The sequence below is a fragment of the Barbatula barbatula genome (assembly GCF_947034865.1).
Source record: "Barbatula barbatula genome assembly, chromosome: 13".
NCBI classification, from domain to species: domain Eukaryota; kingdom Metazoa; phylum Chordata; class Actinopteri; order Cypriniformes; family Nemacheilidae; genus Barbatula; species Barbatula barbatula.
Genome location: NC_136776.1, coordinates 16,688,040 through 16,699,635, shown reverse-complemented (window position 1 = coordinate 16,699,635; position 11,596 = coordinate 16,688,040). Strand labels below are relative to the sequence as shown.

The 11,596-nt window shown below is 45.6% G+C and overlaps 1 protein-coding gene across 1 annotated transcript; it reads left to right on the top strand.

The window, feature by feature from the left end:
- On the top strand, positions 1-4,975 carry LOC306902864 (complement factor H-related protein 1-like). The gene is made up of 8 exons (XM_079471745.1): positions 1-105; positions 558-633; positions 767-964; positions 1,142-1,309; positions 4,012-4,188; positions 4,272-4,460; positions 4,636-4,679; positions 4,792-4,975. Exons 2-7 carry the CDS (start codon positions 564-566, stop codon positions 4,659-4,661), a joined length of 828 nt encoding a protein of 275 aa, XP_079327871.1. The 5' UTR covers positions 1-105; positions 558-563; the 3' UTR covers positions 4,662-4,679; positions 4,792-4,975.
- Positions 4,976-11,596: the final 6,621 nt, after the last annotated feature.

The following is an 11,596-nucleotide window of genomic DNA, read 5'->3' as shown; positions in this document are numbered from 1 at the left end:
CAATGTTTGTCAGCACACAACCCTGAGCAGAAAATCATTAAACTTTTTACCAGTCAACTGTCAATCTTTGCTAGGAGACTACATTACTTCATTCCATTAAAACAGGTAAACTGCTATAAAGATTTTCTACATTTACACAATATATTACAGGCATCATGTTTTATACTATATTTACTGACTACTGTATTTACACATTTGGATAAAGGTTAATGTTTAAATTCATATTGAAATAAACTAACATTAAACATTCTTTAATATTTGAATAGCTTATATTTGATAATAAATTGTACTTTCGGTCATGTTAGCGCCAACATTGTTTTATTCTCTGTTTATCCAGCTATAGACTTTCTTGCAACAAACATCAACGGCTCACATGTTCAAACACATTTAATGTCTAATTTATGCAGGAACTGTTGGCACAGTTTATTTGTACTATTTTATTTTACTATCATTATTTAAAAAACATCATTCCTCGTGTTTTATACATTCTTCAAACATGTAAATCTTCTGTGTAAAAAGTATTAATCCAAGGACTGCTTATGATGTTCTGCTTACAGCTTAACATGAAATCCTGCAAGATATTTCTCTTTATTCTTCTTTTGACATGGAAGGAAATCACAACAAACACTGAAGGTAGGGCTGTTTGTGTTCTGTGCCAAAATCATACCAAACTGTGGCCTCGGAGTAAACTGAGTATTGAAAATGCCTGTTTTTCTCCAAAGGAGACCTTTTATATTCTTGTACATACTTATATCATTTCTTGTAGAAGTCACCTGTCAGGAGCAAGATCTCAATAAAGTTCACATTTTAATGGGACATCCAGGAGTCAATCCACCTTATAAATCTGGACATGTCTTGGTTTTCAAATGTACTCATGATAACATGAAGATGTACGGCCAACGAGCAATTGCATGCCAGTCAGATGGAAACTGGGATAATCCATATCCACAATGTGAAGGAAAAGGTATATTGAACTTTCAAATGCTTAACACTATGTTTTTATGTGACCTTTTCTGATTTGTAGTTTTGTTTCCCGTCTTAATACAATACAATAAACAAAATGTTCCTATTGTACAAAACTTGGTTTCACTGGGTTCAAGCACTCTGGGTTTTATCTTGTTTTTTCCCCGTTTATTGGCAGTTTTTTGTTCAAAGCCTCTTCTGACTGTAAACAAATCCAAACTTATTGATGAAACCCAATATTCACACGGAGACACAGTACGCTATGAGTGTGAGGATGGCTATGAATCTATAGGAGAGACCATCGCCAAATGTGACATGCACACTTGGATTTACCCAGAATGCATTAGTGAGTCAAGTTCTATAAATCCTGTAATTTGAATATAATATATGCACATTACATGTAGATACATGTCTACATATACATGCCATATTATCCAGTATATGCAGGCATTGTTATTTATTTAATACAGGAATATTTTATTTCAGAAAAAGCTCAGTGTGCCAAACTGTCAGAGAACTTGCGGTTTGTGACTCTGTTATATAAGAAAAATCTATACAACAACTTTGATCTTTGACATACAAGTGCAATAAACCATATGACAAAATACCAGGAGGAACTTTGATGTGTAAAAATGAAAAATGGTTTGGAACGATTGACTGCGCAAGTGAGTCACATTTACAAATGATTTATAACAATAAGTCTGAAATCTCATTTAACATTTCAATTAAAAGCAAAATATTAAAATGAAGCTATTAAAAAGGTAAGTTCATCAGTATTTTATTGATGAACTGTAGAAAACTGTTCAAACCAGACATACATGCGTTTGTGATTTGTTCAGGCAGCATTTGTCCTCCACCACCTTTAATTGAAGATGGAGATTATAACATTGAGAGTGAGATTGATGAAATCATCTCAAAGGTATCATACTCTTGCCAATCTTACTATGTGCCTGACAAACCACAGAGATTTTACATGTGTCGGCATGGGAAAGACAACGCGATCATGCCGATATGCCTTATTCAACATTAGCAAGGTTAGACCCCATCTCACTGAACATACGGCACAACTCCTTGTCCAGGCCCTGATCATCTCAAGGTTGGACTACTGCAATGTTCTCCTTGCTGGTCTTCCTGCAAAGGCTATCACACCACTTCAGCTGGTTCAAAATGCAGCAGCACGCCTCATCTTCCAACAGCCCAAAAACGGCTCATGAAACACCCCTTTTCATCTCTCTCCACTGGCTACCGGTTGAAACCCGGATCAGATTCAAGTCACTGATGTTTGTCTACAGGACTATCTCTGGATCTGCACCGGCATACTTTCACACCCTACTACACTCCTACACCCCATCAAGAACCCTGCGTTCAGCAAACGAGCGGCGCCTTGTAAAACCTTCTCATAAGGGCAGTAAATCCCTTTCCCGCTCATTCTCCTTCACGACTCCTTCCTGGTGGAACATTCTTCCCAATGCGGTCCGGTCAACCACATCTCTCACAACCTTCAAAAAACTGCTTAAAACACCTCTTCTGTGAATACTTGACAGAAATATGAAAAAAAAAAACATGAACAAAAACGTACACTAACCCTCTCTCTACTCTCAACAGGTAGTGGTCTAGCTTTTGTTGAAACTAGTAACTTTGTATTAGCACCTATTGTACTATTGCTCTTTGCATGACATATCGCTTATTGCTCCCCGAACTCTTTGTAAGTCGCTATCTTGAAACTGGCCTGCGGGCGCGAGAGGTTCCCATAGATGCCGTTCAAAAGACATTCAGAATTAAAGTGCAAATTAAGCAGCTGAATAAAACAACAGCTTCGCTAGCTTGATAAACGGGAATAAATAAATGGAAACAAAATCTCTTAATAATTTTTAAGAAAGTACAAAAAATATTTAAAAATCAATTCGCAATAAACAATAAAGCACCTGAAATTGAACAAAAAAAGCAATAGCTTTACTGCTTTAGATATTCAAAATAACATGAATCAGATCTTTTTAATGCTTAAGTCACTTAAGCAAAGTCCACTTAACTAAACTAAAGTTTTGTGAAAATAAAATGTAACATCCAACACAGAAACAGATAAATAAAACACTAGCTTCCATAGCTTGGTAAAACTCCACATGTTTGTTGCATTTAACGTGGCATTTTGTGGCACAAAATTCTCATCCAACCAGTGTGCGGTTATACTTAAAAGCGACACAGGTGGACACGTCGCAGCTCCAGATATCTGTTGTAAAACTCACCGCATTGACATCTTTAATTTTCGGATATGTGTTTTCAGACTTTTTGCTACAGTTCAGGTAGAGCCGTCTCAGATAAATATTTTCACTTCGGCGTGTCGTAACGCGGCTCCAGGTGGTTTACAAGGAGACTGAAGCCATTATTCGCAACGACGGACAGCGGTTGCCCCTCCATAACAATGAAATTCAGTATGCTTTCAGTGACTTTCGCTGCTTTCACACTACCAGATGGAAATTTCTGAATTCTTTCCGTTGTCTCCTCCAAGGTTAGCTGCTTCGTACCGTCTCGTTTTAGTTTCTTTAGCTTATTGAACTCTGCGTGCTTTTGGGGATGACATATCTGTAAATGCTTGATTCAATTAGTAATATTGTAATCAGAAGCTTATCACCACCCCTCAGAACATTTACTTGGCATGTATTGCAAACAGCGGTGGAACTTGTTGGCGTAGCTGTTGTAAAATAACTCCAAATGGCAGATATTTTGGCTCGCTCCATGCTGTTCGCTGCTATATGTTCACTTGTTCATGTGCACTACGTACAGAGCACGTTGCTAGCGTATGATGTCACACGTTGCGCAAAGCACAGCCACGAGACGACAGAGTTTAAGCGCCGGTGTCTCCATGAACTTTTACATCGCCTAGCACAAATTTTAGGTCAGATCAGGTATCGGTGACAAATTGCACGGATACCCGATCTAGAATTTCATTCCGTATCGACGGCGATACAAATATCGGATCGGAGCATCCCTAATTTACCATGAACTGTAGTATACTGCTTAATCTTTGTCTTTGAACTTTGATTTCATTAGGTATCATTTGTCCTCCACCACCTTTAATAAAAGATGGAGATTATATCATTGAGGTTAAGAACGACGAGGTCATCACAAAGGTATCATACTCTTGCCAATCTTACTATGTGCTGAAAGAACCGAAAAAACATTACAGCTGTAGGGATGGGATATGGGACACCCCTCCAAAATGTCTGAGTAAGTCATCTAATACCATATTATTGTCAATCCTGTTATGAAGTTTATTCTGATGTCTTTAAATCAGTTTGTCTGTCTCATAGAGCCTTGCAAACTAACACCTGAGATTTATATGGAGTACAACCTACAACCTGTCCAAGATAACTACATAAGGCACAGTGATGAAGAGATTCAACTTTATTGTAAAGAGGGATGGAATGCTGGAGGTTTCCAGAGATCAGATTATGTGATGGGGACATGCTCTGATGGGAAGATAACTATTAAAAAGAAATGTGAGTACGTGTTAGTCTGTTTTCACTTCACACATTAATGACAGTGCTGTAGTCACACTGGACATCTGAATGTGTTTCATCAAAGATCAATTCTGCATTTTATTTAAGTGATGTTTTACCATAAGAAATGTACCCACAGTACCCACAATAATAGTGTTTTTATCCTTTTCTTAAGGTGATACAGAAAATATATTTGGATAGACTTGGGTTAACACTGAGGTAATGCAACAATGCAAATTTACAATGAATTTAAGAGAAATGTAGAAGTGAAACATTTATACCAACCAACCTGTAATGATGTATTTTCTGTTTCATTATATTTTGTATTTAGACCTGAAGATTTCTGATGCAACCAAAGCATGAAGATGGACAGACACACGAGACAGAGACACAGAGACAAGAACACATGAATGCATTTATGTTGCTGCAATCTATATGCTCACCATAAAGTTTCATGGTTTCAAATAATCTTTATAAAATTCTCACTTCGGAATAAAGATTCACATTCAATCTGTTGCAGTGAGTTTGGTTTATCATTCTGTAACGTTTTCCTTTTTTATTAACACAAATACTAACTATATTGAAAACTTTAATAATACTATCATTATTTTATTATAATGTTTATTTGCCTGTACGTTTCTTTAAACAACATGATTCTGTTACTTGCCGAGCAAAAGCCCAATGACTGTGGAGGCCTCGTCTTGAGAAACTCTCTGAGACGTTTGAATCAGATAAATGAATTCTATAATCTGACAAAAGTTTTATTATATATGTATTACCAATATATACTGAATATATTAGCAATATCATGCAATCCTTCATTTCAACCTTCTCAGATTGATGGAGCTTTTTTTTCTGGATGGAGGAAATAAGGTTTATGTCGTATCGGAGATCTATCTATAGAGCAACTATGGTTCCCAATCTTTTCAGTTCAAGTACCACCTTTAATAAAACATTTATTCCAAGTATCAATGACCGCCATAGAAAATCACATGAATAAACATTAAAATTAATAGTAGATTTGTGAATCTTTATCTTTACACCTAAATACTAATGCGTTATCAACAATACAAACACTTTCTCATTTGCCTGCTGTCTTCAAACTAACTACATTTTCCATGTTTTTTCACAAAAACTCAGTCGAATCTTCACAGAGGTGTTATGCAATGGGGATCATGCAATTTTGGTTATATGGTCAGTGGCCTAGAAGATGGGCACACACTACACAGCCAAAAATATAATTTACGGTGTAAAGAAATGGGATATTTTTAGAGTTTGCTACCGGAACCCCTGACGCATATGAGCGTGAGGTCCGGCTATGACCCAGCGCAGGATCGCATCTCTCCGTGTCTTCTGTGCTGGGAGACTGGCAAAGAGAAACAGCTTGTTCCACACGTGATTCGTGAATGTGTACACCGTTTTCCCCGTTTGGGAATTAACACGCTCTAAGACTGAACTTTATGCTGCATGATACAAAAAATAATAATAAAGTCATATATCCAAAATCACCTCATATAGCAAGCAATAACAGACTTTCAGAACTTGTCCTTCTCTGCACTGAAAGCAATCGTGCGTGTCAGGAGGACGGAGAAAGAGTGAGCAGGAAAAAAAGGAGAAAGGGCCTTTTGACTGTTTAAATGTTAAGATGCTTTATTGCGTTCCTCCTTTACATGCGGAAAATAAAGCAACTTTATTGGTAGTTCATTGGTAATGAAGGTGATGTTCCCTTTCTGTCGGTCTCTCGACGTTGTGTCGAACCGACAGATGGGGTTCGCCCCTGAGAACCTATCATCTTCTGACTATTTTGAAAAGGCCAATGAATCCGGGTATAAAAGGGGAGCCGGCACTCATTCATTCACCTTTTGTTCTTCGGAGCCTTCGCATCTGATGACATTCTTCGAATTGCCGAATTCTACGACGCGGTGCAGCGGAGATTCCCCTGGGCGTCCTGGCAGTACCAGAGGTATTTTTCTAAAAGAGCAATTTCCTCAGCGTGGCATTGCCCGCTGAACTCTTGGGTGCAGTACACTCATCGAGGACGGGGACGGACACGGTGGTTGCCGCAGGTGTTCGGGGGTCCGACCACTGTGACAGCCTCGTGGATTCGTCCTGCCCGCACTGCGGGCGGATGGCTATTCAGACGTTGTGTCACTGCGGGCGGATGGCTATTCAGACGTTGCGTCACGGTGGCTGTGTTCTGTAAGATCCAGCCACCACCTCGTTTGCTTCCCGTTCTGTGACCGCAGCGGCTACGGCCCTGCCGTCAGCGGCGGCGAGCAGCGAGGGTGATGTGGGGATTATCGTGAGCGTTAATCCGTCAGCCGGCCGGCTCGCGGACCGCTCGCGCCCCGTCTCGCTCGTTTAGCAGTTCCCCAAAGATGGTCCTAAGCCGTCTTATTCCTCGGCCAACGCGCTCGGACACGAGCCGTGGAGATGATGTGTCTCTTGAAGCATCGGAGAGCGACCTGCTGGCATCAGACTCTGGCGATTCCCTGAAGCTCCCTCCCTCGGGAGGTCGAGCACAGGTGAGAGCAGACGTCAAGATGTCAGCCATGCTCGCTCGGACCGCCGTGAGTGTCGGATTGCGGTGCGCCGCAGCCCTGATGCTCGCGGCTGGGTACTTCGCACATTGGGTCCGGGCACGACTCCAAGCCGTGCCCGGCTCAAGTGCTGAGTTTTACCGAGCTGCATAAGGAGTTCAGTAAGACCTGGAGCGCCCCCTTCGGCGCGCTTCCGGCTAGCTGACTCTATCGCCATCTCTTCCCTCGGGGCGGGGAGGCAGCTAGGGACTATGTCAATGCACCCTGGGTGGAGCATGCAGTCGTGGGTATCCGCAGACAGCGGCCACCTGGGGAGCTTGACCTAGACTCACCGTCCACATGTAAGGTCTCGACATCTCTGATGTTGAGGCTGGCAGTGCCGTGGGCCAAGCTGCCACCACTCTTACGCCATGGCCATCCTGCAGGCCAGGGCGCTAAAGAGAGCCCCACGGTGTAAGACCGACCCAAGTACTGCCGCCGCCGACTGGCCCTCCGGGGACCACGGTGGCAGCGCAGGCTGGGTCGGACGATGTCCACATCAGTGGCCCGGAAAGATGCCTCGGACTCAATCTTGCGCAGGTGGGCGATGTCGAGAAAGGCCACTTTCCCGACTCCCCTCTCGCAAGGTCGGCTGATTGGTGGCGCTGTCAAGGACTGCTCCAGCAGCCTTTTGACAGTGTAGAAACAGACCGGCCTGCTGTGACCCGGCCGCCTTTCGGCCGTCGAGGTCTCGCACGTGGTCTGCCCCCCAGCAGCCCCGGCCTTCTCCACCATTGACTCCGGTTCTGGTGCCCCCGCAGGTGGCCCCCCGGAGGAAGATGTCGAGAGAAGGACCACCTAGAGAGATTGAACCATCGGGCCCCGACCCAGCCTTGGTCGCTGGATGGTCGGACTGGGGCGGTCCCTGACGCGTCCCAACACCTTCTGGGCCCCTCCGGGGGCCTAGTGCCCACCTTCTCACAAGGAGAGGTCTCTCTCTGGGTCCCACTTTGCAGCCGCTCTCACCCTCTGCAAGTTGGTGTTCGGCAACTCGACATTGCATCGTGGCGGCACGCAATGGCAAGTATAAAGCAGCCCTCAGCACTCTCGCTTCGACGGTGCGTTGAGCTGCGCCATCGCCTGGCAGGTGATTTAGCGGAGCTGTCCCCCCTGGGTGGGACCAGCACTGCTAGTCATTGAACCAACCCCCGCGGGTTGATGAAGCAGATCGTAGCCCCCCTTGTGAGGTCCCTGGGTGCTTGGTTAGCATTTCAAACCATCACGGTGGCTGCGAGTGCGGTCCGTCTCGGTATTCGATCCAGTTCGCCAGACCTCCGCTGGGCTTCGGGCATCCTCTTACCTCAGCAGAGGCAGGGATGTTCCCGTGCTCCAGGCCGGGGCTGCCACCCCTCTGGCGAAGGCGATCGAACCGTCCCCTAGGCCGAGATGTCCAGTGGCTTCTACAGCCGCACTTCATCATCCCCAAAACCAGGGGTCGCTGCATAACTTGAGGAGTCGCAGAAGCGCGTTGCAGAAGCCCGTTGCACACCACACCCGCACCCCGCAGGGAGGTGTCTGTCGTTACCACGACCAGCCTCAGGAGTGGTTCATGACAACTGACCGCATACTTTCATGTCCAGTCTCCCTCGGCACTGTCGAGGGGCTGGCATGTCAGTAATGGGTCAGCCGGGAAAAAGAGCAGCTCTCCCTGGCGCAGAGCTCCCCTTTTCCTGGTAGGGAACTCAACACTGTCTCCATGACGGCGTGCTCGCACTCGAGCACGCACAGTCAGTGCTGAGCTGCTTGTACTTCAGGCAGCAGCCAGTGGTCCCCTGAAATCAGTTTCAGTGGCACCCGCGGAATTGCTCGCTCAGGAACGTGCTGTCCTATTGCAGGAGAGGCTGGGGAGTAATCTCCCCTTCCACTTTGGAGCGTGGGTACCCGCTGTCGCGGTTATCACGTACCAGTTGCTGGTGAGCCTCTGGGGCGGCATGACCTGATTATTAGGTTCCTCTAGGGCGCGAGGGGCTAAAGCCTCGTCCGCGCCCCGTACCCTCTTGGGGCCTTAAGGTGGACCTCTGGGTTCCCTTTTTTTCGGGCCCTGCGGAGAGCCCCCTTCCTCGTTCTGCGAGGGGGGTTGGCTCTCCTGCTGGGGCTCGAGTCCATCCAGAGGGTGAGGCACCTGCAAGCATTTCGTATCCACCGATTGCCAAAATTCAGGCCCGGTGACTCTCACGTGATCCTGAGACCCCGGCCGACTTGCGTGCCCAAAGTTCCGCCACTCCCCTTGGGAACTAGGTGGTGAACTTGCAGGCACTCCCACACCGGGAGAAAGACCCAACCTGTACGTGTGGTGTCCAGTAAGCGCATTGCGCCTCTACTCGAACCACACGGAGGGCTTCAAGGCCCTGAGCAGCTCTTGTCTGTTATGGAGGTCAGCAACGGGAGTGCCGTCTCCGAGGAGAGTTGTCGCGCTGGATTGCACACGCCGTCACTACGGCGTGCCGATCCTAGCCCGTGCCCATTTCAGTGCCGGTACACTCCGCTCGGGGTGTGGCCTCCTCGTGGGCATCGGCTCAGTGCGCCTCTCTGGCAGACATCTGTAGAGTTGCGGGTTGGGCTACGCTATACCTCGCAGAGGCTTGCAACCTCCGCGAGTCTTGCCAACAGGTGAGACCAGCGGTCGTAGGGCGTACGCCTGCGCATAGCGCCATTCCCCTTCTTAGGTGGATCAGTGCGCTATGGGCTGCCTCCCTTCTTTCCCCAAGGGTGAAGAATAGGCAGTCCGTCCATCCATCAAAAAGCACTCAGGGCGGCGGGCTCGGCGGAGCAGCCCTGCCGCCTATGGCCGGGTATCAAGCTGTGTTATTACATATAGCTCTAACCGGACCTAGTGCCCCACACGTAGTAACCCCCCACTAGGGTGGTTCCGTCTGAGATGTCGTCATGAGATGGTTCCCCGCGTGGCAACCCATGACCTCCCCCAGGTGGACATCCACCTTGCGGCATTCCGCACATACCTCCCATGAGTTCTCCCCTATTTGGTGAGACCATGTTGGTGTCTCCACTGTATTCCCCCCTATGGTGGGAAGTGGTCTCCATAGCGCACGTCCACATTGAGGGAACAGCGCTTACCCAGTAGCCCTACGGTACCGGACGGCTTCTCGTTTAGAGAACAAAGCCTCCGTCTGTGGTGGCCGAGGGCAGGGGCTACTCATCTTTGCCCAAAGCTCTGGGAGCCCCTGCCTGCCCTCTGGAGCGATAGCGCTCACGTGTGGCTCGCCCAGGCCGGTCAACGTCGCTTCGCTAGAGATTGTGACGCGGCTTAGTGCTGTGGCGTTTTCAATAGGAACCCCATCTGTCGGTTCGACACAACGTCGAGAGACCGACAGAAAGGGAACGTCTCGGTTACATATGTAACCTCTGTTCCCTGATGGAGGGAACGAGACGTTGTATCCCTCATGCCACAACACTAGCCGTCCGCTGCAGCGATCGTGAGATGCTCTCAGGCTCCTCACAACAAAAGGTGAATGAATGAGCGCCGGCTCCCCTTTTATACCCGGATATCCGGGGGCGGAGCCCGGCATGCAAATTTCATTCGCCAATTTCATTGGCCTTTTCAAAATAGTCAGAAGATGATAGGTTCTCAGGGGCGAACCCCATCTGTCGGTTCGACACAACGTCTCGTTCCCTCCATCAGGGAACAGAGGTTACATACGTAACTGAGACGTATTCCCGTTTGTAAAAACTATTCATTATTATCAAGTAGTTTTAAGGTTTTGTGGTCTAGTATTGTATGGCACAGCATTGTTACGTGACGTTCAAGGAATGTGTCCATTCATTTGACTATTTGTGGCTTGTGTTTTGAATACTTTCCCCTGCATTTCAGACATTTGACCTATACACATTTATTATTTTTTATTATAAAGGTATATTCTGTTCTGAACAAATTCATGTTCTTTGGTGCATCAATGCGTTGTACCCCTGTTAACCACCTGGTGTCATCCCCACATAAACACGATCATTTTAGCTATATATAACACTCATTTACTCTCATCCAGCACTACACATAACAAGTGGTCAGGAAGAAACAGGTTCTACCAACAAATATTAAAATGCATTTAGAGAGAATGCTGTTCTGGAGAAAATTATTGGAGCAAACAAGTGCACTTGAAGTCAATGTTTTTTTGTGCTTAGTTTCAGCGTTATATTTTCTGTTTGATATATTGTAAAGGTTAATAAGAGGAAATAAATAACACGACTTTATTTGATTTAGAATCTGGTTGTTTCTTGTTGTCTCTATTTCACACTGAAACTGAAGAGAAACAAACACAAAAGAAAGTATTTAGCAAAGATACAGGTATCCTACAAATGTTTTTCAAGGTTAAGGTTGCATGACTTTATTATTCACTTCTGTGTATACAGTTCAACTTCCATGTCAATGTAGACGGGATTTAGCTCTTCTTCAGCTTCTGTTCTCTGGCATTTTTTAGCAGGTTTTACTTTACAATAAAGACTTGTTTAAAAAAACACTGTGTATTTGGATTTGTTTAGATTGTGCAATGTTTGTCAGCACACAACCCTGAGCAGAAAATCATTAAACTTTTTACCAGTCAA

Bases quoted from the DNA above. Each gene is read 5' to 3' on its own strand.
- LOC306902864 (XM_079471745.1), top strand. From the start codon at position 564: ATGAAATCCTGCAAGATATTTCTCTTTATTCTTCTTTTGACATGGAAG. The intron at 634-766 runs GTAGGGCTGTTT...CATTTCTTGTAG, and splicing joins AATCACAACAAACACTGAAG to AAGTCACCTGTCAGGAGCAA. The intron at 4,461-4,635 runs GTGAGTACGTGT...CCTTTTCTTAAG, and splicing joins GATAACTATTAAAAAGAAAT to GTGATACAGAAAATATATTT.